The following is an 18,947-nucleotide window of genomic DNA, read 5'->3' on the forward strand; positions in this document are numbered from 1 at the left end:
TAAGGATTCCCTGTTGTCCTTGAGCCCTTAAGTGGTCCGCTAGTCCATATACAAAATAGAACATCGGTCTTATTTCACATTGTAACAGTCTTTTGCCTCTTATTATATGTATAGTTTGCTATTAGGAAAATTGTTATATGCTGAGTGCAGAACAAACGAATTTTTGACGCCGACTTTCTATTCACGCAAAAGATTGCACAAGCAACAAAGTCTGGGCACGATTAAGACCCTATCATATAGAAATATAGGCTCTTCTAGTTTAAAAGCCGCTCAAGACAATCCTGTCGGAGTTGAAAAGTTGAGTAAAATGTGCCTTTCGACTTACCTAATCATATCATGTTGGCACTCCCGGCTATAGGGTTTTTGCGGTACACGCAGCACCTCAATGGGAGTTGTTCCGGCAGCTTTTTGATGTAGACAAAATAGGACGAAGTAACGTGGAAAGCGCTTTTTTGTCTCTAAAATTTGAGCTCAATATGAAATGCCGATGACGACAGCCTTTATAACAAATAAAGAGCTTGATATCTGATCAAAAACAGAAAAATGTATTATTTTCTCACTCTAACATTAGTGTAATTTTTGTATTGTCAAAAAAAACAACCAATGTTGTCGTAGCGCAAGCCAAAAGCCGACCAATTTGCTAAAAAAAAAAATAAAATCAATACAGCAAATGTTCGAAATGACGATTTTCATCTAATTTATTATGATCAGGTATTTTTCCCACGCACTGAATCTTTCTCGCTTTCTTTTCATAGCTAATGAAACATTTTCTAGACATAATTTATACAGGGTATATCTGTATGTGCTTGTATAGATGACTATTCAAGGGTAAACGCGAGGGTCTGGTAACGTTATATGTATATGCGTGAATTCTAATTTTTTAAAGTGATGTAATATTTTCCTTGAATATAATTGTCAGTTATTACATAGGGTCTTAGCTAAAATAGAGTCAACTCGCAACTCAAGAAGGGGGACAAGGTCTTCGCAGTTTTTCGTTGATGTGGCTATGTATGATCGCATTGGTCGTAATCCAAATTCAGGTGAGCTCTTACAAACGATTTGAACTTATACAGTGGCGTATGTACACTCTTGGCTTTGATCATTCATTCGTCCGTACACAGTGTAACAGCATTACAATCCATTACTAGTCTCTATCATAATTATATTTAACCTTAGAAACGATCTGATTTCGCTGGCAGTTAGCCGCAGGACAGGGTGTTACCAGACAACAATGCTTTGTCATTCCTACGTGCAATGAGCATATAAAAATGAGGGTTGGCAATATATTAGTAGCACAAACAGCTACACATTCTATTATTTCGCTTCGGCGACAGGAAGGCGTTCCGCCAAAATGGGGTTTCTACGCAGACTTTAGAGTCAGTAATTTTCGTTTAATGTTGTCTCACCAAATAGGTTAAAAATGTATCTTTTGGCACATTAAAAGATTAAGTTTTACACGGTCTACTGGAGGACAGATGCACTACTCTTAAACTTAAATCCTGTTCCGTACGAAGTTATGAACGTACACGAAAATTTAGGTGTATCACCCATGAACTTATAAAGCCAATAATAAGTTGCGTGCCTTCACCTGATTAATGCAATTTCCCAGCGATTTTAACATGAAATTGCTGTTGTCAAAATATTTCATCCTTTTATTACCGTCTATTACTATACTCACGTAAGACGCATCACGTCTAAGCAATGTTCATTTAAGTTATGTGAAGAAGTGTCCGTAAATTCTCATCGTTTAGAGTCTTACGTACCTATATATGGCTTTTTCGAAAAGAAATCTTTCCTTGAATTTTATTATTTCCAACACGTTTTTTTTTGTACAGTTATGTCTACACCAGACCAAGCCCTCTCTGCACTTCGCTAATCTCATCCTTGCGTTGTCTGTTTTCTTTATGTGTATTCTACGATTTCATGCCATACCCAAAAAGCACATAGTATCCCCTCAGGTAACGCACCGCTGTGTCAGTCAATCACCGTTTATCTTCACCTCTTCAAAAATACAGTATCAACCAACAAAGCAGTTCATCCTTTCATTGTGTAGTAAGGGCAGCGAAAAACAGATTAACCGCATCTCAGCAGAGCGGACCATCTCCATGAACACGCACATCTAGCGAAACGTCAAAGCTACAGCGACTTGTCGGCCGCTGAAACTGCTAATCCGAAGAAGTTTCGTTCTCTCTTTTCAGGCAAGTTGATGTGGATGAAATCTTCGCTCGAACAGAAAGGTTTTTTTCTTAGGCTGCTTTTAAACCTTACGTAGGAATTTCTAGACTGTTTGGTGTTTGGTCCTCGGTCCTTGGTACACTTGAATATCGTTGACCTCTTCGGGCCTGACAATTTCACCGGAAATTCCTACAAAAATTTGAATCAGCAGTGCTGTCAAGAGACCGTTACATATCGACAGTAGCCAGTGAAGAACAAGCAGCATGCGAAGGCTTCGGGCTAGCTCTCACCTTAATAGCTTTTCGCCAGACTATCGAGCCACGATCAAAGCGCCCCTGTCGATCGCCACTAACTACTACATATGCTTCTTCGCGGTTTTCTTCGGTATCGTCTCGATCGAACGTTCATCATTGCTTCTTTGCATCATTTACAGATACTTTTTTACATTTCACTTTACTAATCGCCACATTGTCAATTCGCTGCTACCTCCGTTTTCCTAACGAACGCCAGAAATTTCCATTACAGTCCGTTCATTGTTCCTATACTCATAATTAATAAGCATGTACATATATTCGTGGCGTTTAAATATTATTACACGTATTTAGAGAAGAGTTCTTATTCAAGATGCAAATGTATTGCATTCATAGGAAAAATCCTTGTTACTACCATTTTGATAGTTGCAGCCGCTGTCCTCAATGCAATAGCGTTCAATTGGTATTTATTGTACAGTTTTTTTTTTTGTCGTTCATTATCTACTTTGACACTCTGCTGGCAGACATGGTTATTAATATGATATTAATAATAGTAAGTAACATTTATTAGTGCCTAGTTTTTCTCCTTACTTAATGGAAAAAATAATAGACTGTGCCACAGATAAGACCACTTCGTCCATTGTCGTTATTCAACGTTTCTATAACTGTCAATACAGTTGCCACTATAGCTCAACGTACATCACCTTTTCGTCAGTCTTCACTAATCTTTCTTTGAGGGAAGGAAGAAATTTTGATACATTTGATGTTGCACGAAGACCATCAGCTTGCTTCCTCTCATGCGTTATCCATATATATATATATATATAGAATTAATATTGGCTGTCGTAATTTTATCCTGAAGCGCGCATACTAGCCACGAGTAGTCAGCGTAATAGTTAACAGCATTGTCGGCGTTGTTCGTTAAGGATGCCACTCTCGAGCTCTGTGGCGATGTCACCGATCGTCGGATTGTTGTATCGGAGCGCGTCGTTGAGAATTAGTCAAAATAGCTCTACGCTTACCGCTATTATATTACATACACCTCGCTTCGTGATTTCAATACACATTCTCTCTGTCGTACAGTTAGTCATTGTACAATTGTTTATCTTCTGCTATTGCTCATTTGTCTGCCATCAAGTCTTATCAGTCAACGCTGCTGTTATCACCTCTGCGAAAATGAAATCGCGTCAAATTGTACGGCGAGAAGCTTCCAGCGCGAGCCCGCCGTCGGCTATTTCATAAACAACAACAAAGGCACCACCGGCCAGCAGTTCAGTACCCCCCTGTCTAACTTGGATCCTGTTCGCTTACAGCCTCGTTTCCTCTAATAAATTCTGGAATCGTTTTGCAGTCCATCTGTAATTTTCATCTTTTGCCTGTTGTTTGTATTGCAATAATAACTGTGATTGTTTTTGTTCTTTTGCCACCTGCTTCATCCTGCATGTCGAATCATTGTCGACCTCTATAAGCGTCATCGCTTTAACCACCTTGTAATAGCCCTTTCTTCGCCGTCTATGTTTGTGTGTGTTTTGTGGTTGAGGTATCGGGATCGGTGTTATTGTTGACACTGCGGGACACGCTACTGCATAGCTGGCCGGCAGCTTGGAATAGACATTGTGGACGTCCACCTGTTCCTTGTTGCCTATTCTAGAAGTAGTGCTAGTACTATCAGCGTTATCGCAGTCGCTACATCTTCGCATTTTAGGCACGCTGTTGGCTATCGCGTCAAACACAAGTGTGGTACTGCCACTGCAATGGCAGCTTCCGCTGCCCAGCTCGACACTGTTCCTACTGTGAACAGATTCCCCATGTGTATCTGGCTGCTGATAGTGATCGAGGACGATTGTAGCAATTGGACTTTTGGTGATAATCATCTGCATCGGGTCAGTGGTGACAATGCCGTGCAGGTCACGCTGCAGCGACAGGTCTCCCCCTGCGGGGTTTGCGACGGAGGCCTCCCTGCTAGGAGATCCGCGTACGGGGCAACCAACGCCTGGGCCATGGGAGAGGCCACTCGTATTGCCGCGGGACCGGGCCTGTCACGTTGCCTTCGCAGTAACGGAATATCCGGAACCACCAAACCCGACTTAGGTAGCTGAGGGCGCTTTGCGAGGCTAGATGCGCCTGTTTTAACGAATTTAAAACAAGGTAATGATAATATGATTCAGTATGTTGGCCGTACAATGAAGGTTGTCGTCGTAGTTGTTGCCGTCGCCGTCGTCGTCGTCGTCGTCGTCGTTGTTTTGTTGCCCGTGGTTCGCACGATGTAGACGAAAAGACGTCACAGGAAACAAAAGTCCGCGCCGATTGACCGGAAAAGCAAACATTAGCATTATGTTAGTGAGTTGTATCCGCTAGCTCAACGCAGACAGGTATACGGGAATATTCTGAGAGAACGGAGGCCCTTTGCGACAAATCAGCTTGCCACGTCTCTTCGATTTCGCTAAAACAGGTCGCTGTGGTCTATGTGTCAAAAAAACATGGCGTGTCTAGTAAGAAAGTTGCATACGAAAGCGTATATTTTATACAGAGACGATTCCAACACAATAAGTGACCTGTGAAAATTGAAATCACCAGTGCCAATGAACTTAATCTGCTATCCACTAGAGCACTCGGGCGATCTCCCAAAACAAACGCTAATATTCATATTGCATAGAAGTAGCAATTAATAAGAGTAGTAGTGTTAACCGGACTATTGTTAAACAGGCGCATTCTAAATTGTCAGATCATGTCAGAACACACATAAACACATTGTGTTAGCAAATAACGGGTAACAGTATAGCGCTGCCGCCCAAGTACAGATAGCCACTTTATTAAACCTTTTCGTCGGATACACTGTCCTTGACGAACTGGTGATTAGAAATCTCTTGAAGAACCATGGTACTATTTACCGACATACGTACGAGGCAACGTACAAAACTTAAGCAGCTGAGTTCTAAATAGCCAGCGTGGTGGCTGTGTTTAGGAAAAGTAATTTAGGATAGTACGACCTTTCAACACAGAAACACGTTGCACGCAACCCGGATAAACCCGGCTGGGCTATCAGACCGAGCTCCACCCTGTCCGGACTCCACCCGAAACGTTCCCCGGGGCTATTCCCATGAGAGAACTCACTGCGAAAATTCCATCACTTCACTAGTTCATGGATACCAAACTAAATATTACTTATTATAAACGTCATCCTCGCCTGCACGAACCGCAACCTACCACACCGATAACAATGAGCTCTATAGAAGAAAATCACAATTAAGATGGCCACTAAGAGAATGACGTAGGTCATTCGGAACGTTTGAAACCTATCGTCGTCTGCGCCGGAGTATCGAAATATTCGTTTGGTTATACAACGAATGTCTATGGTTATACACCAACCGAATGCACGCGGATAGCACCTGCTCAATGTGTACAATTTTCAGGACAATTTTTTCTATCACGCATAGCTTCTTGCTTAAAATTCACTAATAGCGGGCTCGGGTTAACGTATGTGCGTGGCTTGACAATTGTATATCTAGGCACTTCGTGTAGCGTGGTTATATATCTAAATGTAAATGAGAGGTATTCTTGACCGTCTATAAGTAGGTCAATATTTCTCAAATGGTTGGCAGTCGTTGCCTTAGCGTCGGTAAGTCTGACCCCGTAAAGAACAGCTAGAAACAACTTACATAGTCTTAACTATAAGTGTTCAAAAAGCAACTAAGTAAAGTTGAGGGTTTTTCGAATTATTTCATCTCGATACTCATTAAAAGGTAGTTTTGATGCCAGCCAATTCAAATATAAGGTTGCGTTTGAAAATGGCTGGTCTACGAGGAAACCTCTGGCGTAATAGAACCGTACAGCGTGTCCAGTTAGGCTTAGGTGTGATTGAATACAATTTTCACCTCTGATAATTGCCATTTTTACTCCATTTAATCCCTTTCCATTTTGCCGCAACCCAATAACAAGGATGCCAATTCAATAGGGTCTACCTCATCGCGTGTGAGAAGCAAAATCAGCTCACGCTACCGATAGCTATACGTAGATCAATTATCGTTCCGCTTGAAAGTGGTCCATTCTGCACAACACTGATCACAAACGATTTTAACTCAGACGCACTAATGAACAATTGAAATTTGTCTAAACTACATATATACGTAAAGTGTATAATTAGGATCAACTAGAATATGCTTGTTTAACACTCGTTTTGCTATTACGTAAGGACCGCCAAGGTCATGTTGGAAATGAGACAACGTGCCTTGTGACCTCGTTTCCAGATAACCTGGGAGACTTATAAAAATTTAGAGGTGATAGCGGAAATAAATGTTACTTACGTTAAGTGCATTAAATTACAGCATACTTATAACATAGCTTCGTGAAAGTGTGCCTCTGTGCTTAACGTAAGAGGAGAATCATGCATGCAATACATGAAGATTTTAAAGATCCAAACAAATTTTCGAAAAGCGTCTTCATTTAATAAGCCCAAAGAACTTTAAATTGCTTCATCATAAAGGCAACATCTTGTACCGAATACGCCATGTTTCCAATCGGGTTTAACGCCGATGTTGTATCAACTAAAACGAACATGTTTGGCAAACGCAAGAACAAAACTTTAGATACGTTATTTCTAAATTATTTGGTCATCCTAGACCAACGTCGGGGTGTCCTTCACCGCTGATGTGAAAAGTACCCGTTAGGTGCCTTCTAAACGCCAACTGAGAGTTCGTTCGGCAACGTAGTCTTAGACGACCTTGCATTCGTTATAAACGGATATGTAAAATACGCAAATTGATGTAGTGTAAGATTCGTCCTGCAGTACGTCGTGATTTCCGTAAATGGTTTCTGTCGTTACAACGACGCGTAGCTATTCTAGGGAACATTAACCAACTCGTCTCTCTCTATACAAAAAGCAACGTATACGCAAGTCCTAAGCCAAATTTCTATTTACGCATTTGGCAGTCCCAACCGTTGAAGGCTTCATAAGTTCTACCGCAGATAGCTTTCCCACTAAACTAAAGTATTGGCCTTCGTCACTGACTTAAAGCTAAGGAAAATACTATTAAACGAAAAGGAAACACATTATTTTTAAATCATTTTGAAAAATCAATCAAGGCATAATCATAAGTTGTAAGAAGTTGAGCCTCAGTATTGCAAATGTTATGAATCGAAAATTTATAAGGAGACTTTTTAAGCCTTGATTTGCTTTAATGCTGAGTGAACAATCTATATAGAGTAGGAAGATTTAGAGGTAAAGGGCCAAGAAACTATGGAGAGGTTAGCACATTAGGGCGTACTTCGGGGAGCTGTGCCTGCATGCCTGACATACACAAATTTGTGCCTAGTAACTATATCCTCTAAAAACTGTGTTCGCGCCGGTACTGTTTTAACTGTACTGGTTTAACGGTACTGTATAACGAAACCGTGAATACTGCCTACTAGCTTGTCAAGATTATCTGCCGTTTTCGTTACTTCGCGCTAAAAACGAAAGTCGACCTGACTGAATCATGTTTAATGCTCGTATGATCTAGCATTGCTTCGAAGTGAGAATCATTTCCTAAATAAAGTCTCTCTCAGACTTTCAAATAATTTCAAGAAATCAGTAAATCGAAATGCACATAATATGACGGAAGACGGTGGGGATAGCTGCATTGAGTAATGGCGGCAAGATGAGAATACTATCTTTATCTAGATGCGATAGACAAGGATATTCAACAACGTTTTACAGTTATCTATAAGCTACCTCGAGTAACGTTAGATGCAGGTAACAACTGCACCAGCAACGTAACAATTCAATTAAGCCGAAATTGTCGGCCAGTGTATGAACATATTACTCGAAAGAGGTAGGTGCAGGGATAGAACACGCTCCCGATGGCAGATTTGTTTTCTGAGGCTATTCACAACACGGCGAGAGGAAAAAGGAAGGAAAGATGATGCTGTTGATTAAGTGATGGCTCATGACAACAGCCGTCACGACGGGGTAACAACAATGCTGGTCATAAGTGACAAACACTTTACCTCGACGTTGTCATCGGTCGCCTGAGGACGATTGCAATTCCGGTCCGATATGTTGTTTTCTAATACAACAGAATCGTTTGACTCGTCGTGATTGCTGTACCGCTGGTAGACACGCGCACGTCCCGATCCGTGAAGTGTTTGCTCAGCCGACTGCGGACTGTCCGGACCCTGCGACCCGTTATGGCTCGAATCTTCGTCGCTAGCTCTGGGCCCATCTTCATCGTCCATCTTTTTGCCGGTGCAAGCTAATATTCTCGACACATCGATACAACTCCCTTTAAGGGCTGGACAATTATTCGTCGCTGATTTGTCGTTGTTGCTGTTGACTGATTTGGCCGCACCTCCGCGGAGGCCGCTACTTACCTTGCTTGACTGCTGGGCTGCGCAGAGGGCGTGGTAGATCCAGAAGACCCTTGTTGTAACATAGTAACCTAGAACCACGTCGATCGTGTAGTGACCCCTCGCCAATAATACGCAGAAGATCCCGATACTCGATGTGCAAAAATAAAGCAGATGCAACACTCGACAACGCTGAGGCGAATATTCTTTGACAATGAGGTAGCACAACGTGAGAATGAGCGTATGCCCCGAGAAGATGTAGTCACCACAGTACGTATGATGACCGTTTATCGATAAGCCGAATCCGGAGAACAACGTTAGGACACGTGACGCAATCAAACCTAGCGTCGTGTGATTCGATTTCGGCGAACAGAAGTATGTTTTCGACGCCATCGGCACCTGTGTGACAAACATGGTCAGCGCTCGCATCGCATACAGGGCGCCCATTATTACGCATATCCGGCGGAAGACAATCCACCGGTATCGGTGCAGAATGATTAGCAATACGCACGACCATACCGAGGCGATAATGATGATCTCGGACACCTCAAGCGCTTGATCAACGACGGGGAACTGATCGAAGAAGATGTCAGGTAAAGGCGGTACTTTCGTTCGATCCGGGACGCGATCGTGGATGAACGCGAGCACGACCAGGTTGAGCAGGAGGCAGAACACCGCAAAAATGCACGCCAGTAGCGTTTTGCATTTCTCCGGCTTATACCTTGGCTCCGCGCGTTCCGGCGCGGGCAGAGGTATTTGAATGATCGCCGTGGTGCCGTCTGGGCTCTTCTCCCTACGAGAGATGCCGTTGTTTGTGGGACAGTTTTGCGGGGTTTCGCCGCGCAACAATGGCCGCTTCTCCTGGCTGGCTCCACAGCACAGAGGATCTCCACCTAGCGAATGGGGTCCGTTTAGCGAAGACATGAGGCAGCCGTCGCCACGGAATACTCGTGCGAGTACCACGAATTGGTACGCTTGAAAACGTGTCGTGGTGGGGGCGAGAGGTAACAACAACAGACGACCGACGTGGTCACAGGGCTCCTTGGCGACATCGCAGGGCTCATCCTGTAAAGACGAACAATAAAGGCGGAACAGGTTAGAAAGAAAAAATGTTATAGAACTTCGTCAGGCAAGATGGTGGCGATTTTGTTGCAACACCCATCACTAGTTATGAAAGCTAAACTTCACTTTTGCTTCACTTTCAGACCAAAGCGCATCGTTGATCAGTGCGTTACGCGGAACTAATAGCTCAGTGTCTAAAGCGTTCTAGCGTGCACAGCACCGCTCAGGTGACTAAGCTACAGCCGTAGAGGTTGTGAAAAGTCGTAACAGAATTAGGCGTTTTTTTTGTTATATATATCATAGATAACCGGTCTTGACACACGGAAGAAACTGAAAATATGATGAAGATTATTAACTTTACATCTTTTATTGTTGATAAAGCCGAATTTAACAAAGATAATAGTCAGAGAAAACTGCTCACATTCATTCGGTTTTACAGCTAGCTTATATGCATTTACTTAACTGCAAAGCAGACACACTGCTTGATATGATTGACGGTGAGCTTTACAATCACACAACCCATAAAGAATGGCCCTCAGGACCGTACGCAAATGACTGAAGCAGTAGGTAGTCCTGCCATGCCAGATTTTGTCGCCTTGATGCGTAACTGTTTTGCACAGCAGATACAGATTTCGAATATTGGACAAGATGAAAATTGCTGGATGCGTGCACGGGCACTCGGTGCTACGCATTTTACTCAGGACCCTCCAAGAAAACACGAATTTACCTTTGCCGACCGTACAGAATCGGTTCGTATTGAATCGGCATCATTAACTAGGTTATATGGCAACTGAAATACATCAGTTAATAATTACATCAATAATAACAAACAGCACGTAATTTTGATCGCACCTATAATGGATCAGTGTGCAGAAAAGCGCTTGAATAACACTTTGCTTTCAAGCTAGCTACCCCGGAACCCAGTGCTTAAAATGTTACAGAATTAACGCTTGCATAATGTTCTTCATAAAAATGGAATTTGTCTCGACCGATGTTTATCTGAAACAATTCATCCCATTTCAAATATTACTTCAGAATGAGTTCTTCATTTTTGAATAATTGCATCAATCATAGCTTTCCGTTACACAGTCAACCATGAACCTTTGCGCTCGAAAATCGAGCAGCTCAATCATTCGCGCTTTGCTCAATCCGAGGTGCCCCCGTACTGAGTTTTCTTCGGAAGCAATGCTTTTCCCGCATGCTTTGTTTTGGTATCAGTCATCGTAGGACTTATTAGTTTTAGGAATAGTCAGAGTAGGTCTTAGGAAAATATTCCTAAGACCAACAGCAGCAAATGTCCTATCCATTGATGACCTGAATAACGGTCGAACCATGTAGTTAGCAGAAAAACAAGCGTCATATATTAGCCCTCACCAATCGCATGTTGGTGTCCCTATAGCAGTGTCGTATAATTGTCGTACCCCAGCGCGATAGGAATTACACAAGCGGTTTACTTTGCTTCCACTAAATATGGTTATGTGAACGGACGGTGTGTAGAGCAATACAGTTAAAAATATATGGCTGAAACAACTTTTCACCTAAGTTATTATCAGATCCATGCTTTCTCCTAAAGTTTGCAAGGCGGCGTGCTACCTAAAAATAAAGCAGTAGTAGGACGCTGTCGACTGGCCGCTAGCGCAATGATGTGCCACATCTGGGATACAAAAAGATAAGGTGGTATTATCTCAAATATTGAGCTCTGTTTTCACAGCTGTGGAAAAGTTGTCATGATTATAGTGTGCTGGCTCTTAGTTCAGTTACTGAAACCACTCCATATATCGCAACGCGACAGCATTGTCCCTATATTCTAAAGCGAAAATATAATAACATTTTTTTAAATACTATTTTTAGATTTTATTTTTTCACCTTAGCGTATTTAATCAACTATCCAACAAGTTATCCACGTGTCAGCCGTAAGCCAAAATCAACCGAAAAAATTGGAAATGCTCGTTCCACATTAAACCCAGTTGTCACAATTGTACAATACACCTGACATATTTTACCGAAGAGGAAATTATGCGTCTCTGTACTTACAATGGATCTAGTCTTATTATGAATTCGATTTTATGTTTCGTGACACAACACTGAACCATGATGTTCCTGCACGCCTCTTTAAGCGAAATGTGTCCGCTTCATTTTAATGCATTGAGCCACTTCTTTTCATCGACAGTTGACTGCCGAGTCAGAGAGTCAAGCAAGGCTGATCGCGGCTTGCTTCCGTTGCTCGGACCTAGCGCCTAGACGCGCTTTTCTATGCAGAGCGATGCTAGTAGAACTAGTTTGTTTCATCCGAGTCTCTGAAGTAGCAGTTCATCCATTGGATATGCGTGTCTCGCGTAGCTGTTCTACATACAGTTCTAATCTTCTGTCTCATAGCAATCTATAATAGCCCACAAAATAAGAATGCTAATGAGAGACAGAGCGGAAGATCGAGGCAGATCCCGTTTGCGCCTTCACTTTCACATACATCCATCTTCCTGATGCTGTCCTGATTATACAAACCGACATTATATAGTGATAAAAGAATAACAGCGCAATAACAATTCCTCACGTGGCTTGTGTACAGCACAGGATTTACCGATAAATCTCTGCTACTCTGAATTTGATGCAGTTACAGTGTAGCCGTTGGTTGTTTGCTGCTTGGCCACGGCAGACGGCCGGCGCTGCATAGACACTCAAAGGCAACATAACTTCTACAAAGAACATGCAGGTAACTGTAACAGAGCAGCTGTAGGGTGCAAAGGAAGCGAGATCAGCAGGGCCGATTGCGTGACATTTGGTGCTATTCGTCTGTACCTGCGTAAAGTGCCTGATCCAGGCCACGACTTAGAGTGAGCGATAGCAGCTTCCGGCCAGTCAATACTCAGAGAGCCAATGTCGTACCAGAAGCAGCTGCGATTTCTAGTTTCATAAAGGAGACCTTACACTTCGTTTTCTCCCTAATTCCACCAGTATCAACCTTAAACGTTCGCAACTGCTACAACGAATAACTGTTACCGCTTATGCAGTAACGCTAGCAGTGGCTCGCGCCTACCACACATCGCTTCTGGCGCGTCCAGCGTCATCTCATCCGCAGCGTCACTGACCGACCGACCGACCGACCGACCGATCGACTGATTCCTTGTCAAAGTCAGTGTCTGTTCACAGACACAGATAAAGCATTGCCTTCAATTGACCTCGCTAGATGGTGCCGCAGGTTTAATAGCACCCCGAAAACATAACAGATGGCGAGGACCAGATTTTCTGTGTGTGCTGTCATTGGTTCGTTAGCTGCCATTGGTCATGACCACACAACAGCGAACTTGAAAAGGAAGATACGAGAAATAAATAAATGGGGCGAAAACGACGATACAAAAGATCGAGGACGAAAGAGTTGTTTCAACAAAAATAAGATATTTATTATTATTAAATATTCTAGGCAATCCACTTACTTAGATATTTTAAATATACTAAAAATGTGAACGATTATACTGGGTTTAGCCTATAATTGCCGCTCTTGGCGCGTCAGCAAATGACAGCGCTGTTAGAGGAACAGTGGCGACCTCTATTGAGGCGTAAAACTCAGAGAGACGGGGACGGTGGAGTCGATAGAGAAGCGGTCAGTCTAATGTCGTTTTTCTAGATCCTTCCAGGTCAGTACAATGCAATCCATTGTGTCTATCGGTAGGAGTTGTCGATTGGCATCGATTTGACCTCACGATAGCAAATCCACAGGTGTATGTTGAAACGCAGAAATTCACACATTCCATATCACTTGACGACATACACAAACACAAAACACTCTGCTGGCCGATACCATAAGAGAGCGGTTGCTAGGCCTTTTCTGCTTAGCGATCCACTATAGGTAACCACACAGAACAGACGCACCTCTGAAATAAAGCCACTTCTTCCCACATATTACAATAGTCAACAGACAATTCGTGTTTTAGAGGGGCGAAGGACAGCAAAGTGCTGAATAAAATGTTACCACCGCTATCAACTGCCAGGCAACCTTGCCACCCATCGATTGCAGCGGTCGTTATCTTTGCCGTTGTTGTGGTTCTAAGCAGCAGCTGAATTGGTTGTTAGGATGATCAGTTGCAGTACCAAGTGAGCGGTATTGGCCTCTGACGGAATCCGTACATTGCCACCCAACAGAAACCCAACAAATTTGACATCGGTGCGAGCTGCTAATAGGCCGATCGACAGGCCCACAACAGACAGCGAACGATCGAGCGGCTGTAGATAGGCAGAAGTCAGGGTCGCGACAGACAACGACAAAGCCAAATTGAATGTCACGCTAGCTTGAGAGTTCACTGCGTGCTGCTTACATCGACGTCTGTCAGACGTGCAGCGAACTAGCAAAACACAAGTTGAATAATGACTACTATGGCCGCTGTTGTTGATGGTGCTATCGACGTCGCTGCTGAGCCGACTGCACCTCGTCCATAAGGTACCTGCTTCTAGTTTCTAGAAACAGTATCGTCGTAATGTTAGCGATGACAGGTTCCCAATCTTCTTCGTAGCAGCAGTGTGAACAGTGAGTGGTTTCAGTCTGTGCTGCTGTTACTGCTGCCTCGAATTCAGTTGCTGCGGTCTATGCCATGTCTGTTACGGTAAGCGGCAGCGGCTGTGACTGCTGAATTTTATCTGGACTCTTATAGTTAGGTCGCTCGTGAACAAGTTTGGTCGCTACTAGATTGTTGTTCTATATTTCGCCTTTATACTGGAATGCTGCTTCCATTACCACATTCGATGCACTCAGCCGTTCCCTGGCAACTTACCCACAGATACGCAAACACGTCCAGCAGTAACCGACTACAAGCGCCCGCCAATGTCACAGCGAAAAATTAGTTTTGTGCGGTATAACTTACACCTGTTGTCTGCCGCTCCAGCTATTGTTGTCGACGCTATCGGCACATCCCTGCCCCCCCCCCCCCACGCTAAGCGACTTTCTCGACGCGGCCGCAACAATCGCACTGGTAGGCAAGATGGTGGCCCTATTTAACAAGGACTAAAACTAAAGGGAAACGGCTAGCACCTAAAGCCTACTCTGTCTTATCAAACTACAACACCTACTGCCACTCTAGTACACCAGAGTCGTACAAATAAGCCCGATACTTCTACTGTGCCGATCCCGTGCTTACTCCACTAGCAATAACACTTAGTCGACTTATCGACGAATTTATGTAAGACAATTACGACTTTGTTAGAGCAACGCATCGATAATTTGTCCTTAATATTATTGCGATTATTACCCTGACAAGTAAAGATGACTACTGCAGGTCTTATCAGTACATGATAATTCTATTCATGATGACTCATACGAACACAATTATTACGGTGAGATTTCAAAGATAGTTTTATATTTGCGCGTCCGCCAGTCTACTACATATTATAGTCCGTTTAAAGTAGTCGGTTAAAATAAATACCTACAGAATTTAAACGGTGGAAACAGAGGTCAGCTAGGACAAGGAAAACCGACTATGTGTCCAGCGGTAAAATGTCGAAGGACAATGCATATCGTGGATTGACCTGCCAGGCGAAACTTGCCATGTAAATTCGAGCAAGAGCTGCCCCGAGTATCTACTGTGCATGCCTGCTAAGACGCGACAAACCTACGCACGAGACGAAACGAAAAATTGGCATTGACTTGTCAGGTTCATACAAAGACGCTGAGTGACATAGCTACGGCTAACGTCTAGGAAGTTTTTGAGTGGGCTTACCATGTCTGCCGATATTATTCTGCTCTTAAAAGACTGCAGGCAACAAATACACACAGGGTCATATGTGTGTGTATTCCTACGCGGCCCCCTAAGTGAATTTTTCCAAATTTTGGCGGCCCGATTTCTAACACACAAATTCGCGGCCGCATGTAAATCTACTCGCCCGTCTTCTCTACAGCTTCGCTCGCACTAAACAGGCGCAGATATGACGCTCGTTTGTTGTTGTAACATCAACTATCTAAATGGCTTCTGCGATGAACACCGAGGAACAAACGCTCGGCACTATCACCATCAGAGTAACATCATCATTAACATCACTGCCGACGCCGCCATCACCGACACTCATGCTGAGCTGTCAAGCGGCCCAGGAAATGAAGGACGCAGCTCATCGTATCCACAGGCAAACAACAGATCAGCCACTAGAGCAAAAACAAGTGACAAAAAAGCGATCCGGCAGGCATCTATGACGAAAGAGGCGCGACGAAGACGAAGTTTGGAAACACAAAGCGATGCTAAAGAACGGTAATAACGTTGCCGCCGCCGCCGATGATGATGATGACTACAGTCGATGATTTTTAATGAAAAAATACGTTCGGGTGTGCAGCCGATGATTTTCAGCCGCCAGACCAGAACATAGAAAGAACTCGGTGGCGAGAGGCTACATACTGCCTGTCTAGCTAAGACACGAGATAGCAGACGGATAGAAGACCAGACGAAATAAAGAAGTAGAAAATAAACAGCACCATGTGCGTGTCTTTAGCGGACAGACACGACGAATTAGCATTTACTTAGATGAAAAAACGAAAAGTTCAACTATACTAACGTTGTCACTTATTACTATGTTGGATTTACCAATGATTTCTAGCAGGGGTCGTTTGATTATTTGTTAACACAAACAAAGCACTTCCACCACGTAGGGGCCGCTGCTTTTCATAGCACTAGCAGCAGTAATACTAACACAGTGGCAACTAGCAGCTACAAAGCAAAATACTAGAATGTAAAACTCTAACAATAACGTACCTGAATACCACTTTAGCTCACGTCAGCCACGATGATAGGCATTGCGTGACAGATAACGCACCACGCCCTACGACAATGGCAACGATAGACGTTTTAGTAAAGCTTCAGAAGCGTCGTCAATGAAAAACGATTAATCCATTGCGTTCCACTCATTATCCATAGTTTTGCTGTTTGCTGATATGGAAGACACTACTAGAATTATTGTGTGGTTTAGGAACAAACAAACAAACAAACAAACAAACGAAAAAGAACAAGATGCCTTGCGACAGAAAAGCCAGGCATTTAATAGAACCTGAAGTACTTACTTGCCTGATCTGCAATGGCACTGATAGGCGCGGAGTGGCTCACGGTTTTCTTTCTGTTACCCACTGGTTCGCATATGAAGTGCCGGAACGGTCTCTACGGTAACCGTAACAACTACAGTGGCATTGGGCAAAAATCGTAAGCAATTTTCATGTTAGCTCTTTTGATTAGACGTGGCAAATCTATTAAGTGTTTGTTCCAGTTCAGGAACGGAACCAACTAGTACATGAGAAGAAGGTGCCGAGATCGGATGGGTATTTCAGTCGTTCGAGGCCTCCTTTTCTTTTACACCATCTTCTCCTTGAAGGCGTTAAGGTCAGGCGAGAAGAAGCCGACGTTCGAAAGTAGCCAGCCACCGAGCGACTTACTAACTAACGTAATTGTTTGTATTTAAATGCTACAGTCATCGAAAAAAACGGCTCGTCACCTGCAGCTATCGTCACACAAACGGTTCGTGGGAGAGAGCATAACACCAGCAATAGACGCGAGCGAAGCAGCTCAACAATCATCATTTCCGATAATTTGATAAGCACACGGTTGCAGTCGAGAGCTGGCCATAAACAAATAGCAATTTACCGCTTAAGAGATACTCTGTCTACCACGTACAGTCATGGTGCAGAACAACATCATCCTCTATCGCCAACGTATATATACGCAAGGCAGTCAGACCTAAGATCACCAACGGTACAATGACCACATCGTAATACTTCAACATAGCCCCGCCGCCCTATTCTCAACGTTATCGTTGTAGGCCCGCATAAAAAGTAACAACTTCTGTGAGTGTGCCGGCGGCAATGGCGAAAAACTGTATTTTTTTCTCGCTCGGGCGCTGGTGCTTCCTTAGCGACAGATTCGTGGAGAGGGTCAATGGATCATGCCAGCTTACATTGCTGCCATTCTGGCGTGCGGACATGGTAGCGACACCCACACGGGGCACAGTGGCGCGCGCTACATCGAATTGCTCAGTTGATTCGGTCGTTTGTTGTCTGGCCGTACCAACTAACGTAAATCGAAGTAAAGATGACTCAAACGCCGTGGATAGGTGTGGAGCAAAGGACAGGGTCGCTGTATTTGCCTTTTGAAGAGGAGCACGAGAGTAAAGACTTGATAATGATAAGCGATACAGCGTTGTCGATCCGCGCGAATTTACTAGTACCACTAACAGGAGGAGCAGCGAGTGGGCTCTGCAAGTTGACGTAGCCGCTGCGTTGCCACCTCCATGACAATCTCACTCCATCGATGAGTAATCCTCACTGACTAGCCACTCTCAACCCTATCCAATACTACTAATACTGTACACATTTCTGCCTTACTGTGACGCACGTAGCGTCCTGAGTGAAATAGACGTCAACTGGCGATTGTTTGCCGACAAGAGCGCCAACTACGGCTTGTCGTCGTTATTCTGTTTACTGGCCGTCCCCTTTACTCAGTGCATTCATTCATTACATAAACGCATAGGAAGCTAGCATCTGTCCACATTGAGCATTATCTACAATCGAACAGTTTCACGCACGTCTCCGGACCCAGCCGACAGCATTCGGCTTTGTTTGTTTATCTATGGTACAACAGTTGCCGTTCTGTTGACGCTGTTCTCTGGGCGTTCGACTGGAGCATCGCTCACTTGTTCGATCTGAGCCAATAATTAAACTAAATCGTTCCATGCGATCGAAGCTGAGCAGTTGAGTTGGTCTTTGTGATCGATTGTGCTTAGCCCCAGCGCTGCAGTAGCTAACTTTTTTGCCCTCTGTAGCGTTTTGTTCCTCCAGTTCGACGTCGATCGGCAACATTAGCAATCGGTTCCTGGATTGAAATGACGAAGCGGACAGAGGGCTGTACGGGGAAAGAAAAGAGGACTGACGTACGTACGTACGTACGTACGTATTGAGCTGTTTTCCGCGAACAACGAGACTGCGCTACAAAAAGCTATGCCTGTAAGTCGGGCCCGTTCCAACGAACTATACAATATCGATCGATTTCTACTTGCTGGCATCTGCCATCTCGTCAGCTTATTTCCAAAAGGAAGGAATGCCAGGAAAAGTATAAATATAAAAGGACGATTCTCTGAACAGAACGAAACAAGGCAAAATTCGATGACAGAGGAAAAGAG

At 43.7% G+C, this 18,947-nt stretch overlaps 1 protein-coding gene across 7 annotated transcripts in view; it reads right to left on the reverse strand.

Moving 5' to 3' along the window:
* Positions 1-673: 673 nt before the first annotated feature.
* LOC111273721 (phosphatidylcholine:ceramide cholinephosphotransferase 2) overlaps positions 674-18,947 on the reverse strand; it is a 46,236-nt gene continuing 27,962 nt past the window's right edge. The window contains exons 1-5 of one of the 7 annotated variants that reach the window (XM_022855616.2): positions 17,447-18,226; positions 16,843-16,954; positions 16,538-16,604; positions 8,412-9,815; positions 674-4,550 (exon numbers count right to left, since the gene is read on the reverse strand). In XM_022855616.2, coding sequence (XP_022711351.1) covers positions 4,389-4,550; positions 8,412-9,674 — 1,425 coding nt within the window. In that variant the 5' untranslated portion in view covers positions 9,675-9,815; positions 16,538-16,604; positions 16,843-16,954; positions 17,447-18,226 and the 3' untranslated portion in view covers positions 674-4,388. Of the gene's footprint in view, positions 4,551-8,411; positions 9,816-15,517; positions 16,339-16,537; positions 16,605-16,842; positions 18,227-18,947 lie in introns of those variants that run through there. The other 6 variants (XM_022855615.2, XR_015316067.1, XM_022855617.2 and 3 more) reach the window with 6 other exon arrangements.

The sequence above is a fragment of the Varroa jacobsoni genome, unplaced genomic scaffold (assembly GCF_002532875.2).
Source record: "Varroa jacobsoni isolate VJ856 unplaced genomic scaffold, vjacob_1.0 scaffold_221, whole genome shotgun sequence".
In the NCBI taxonomy this organism is placed as follows: domain Eukaryota; kingdom Metazoa; phylum Arthropoda; class Arachnida; order Mesostigmata; family Varroidae; genus Varroa; species Varroa jacobsoni.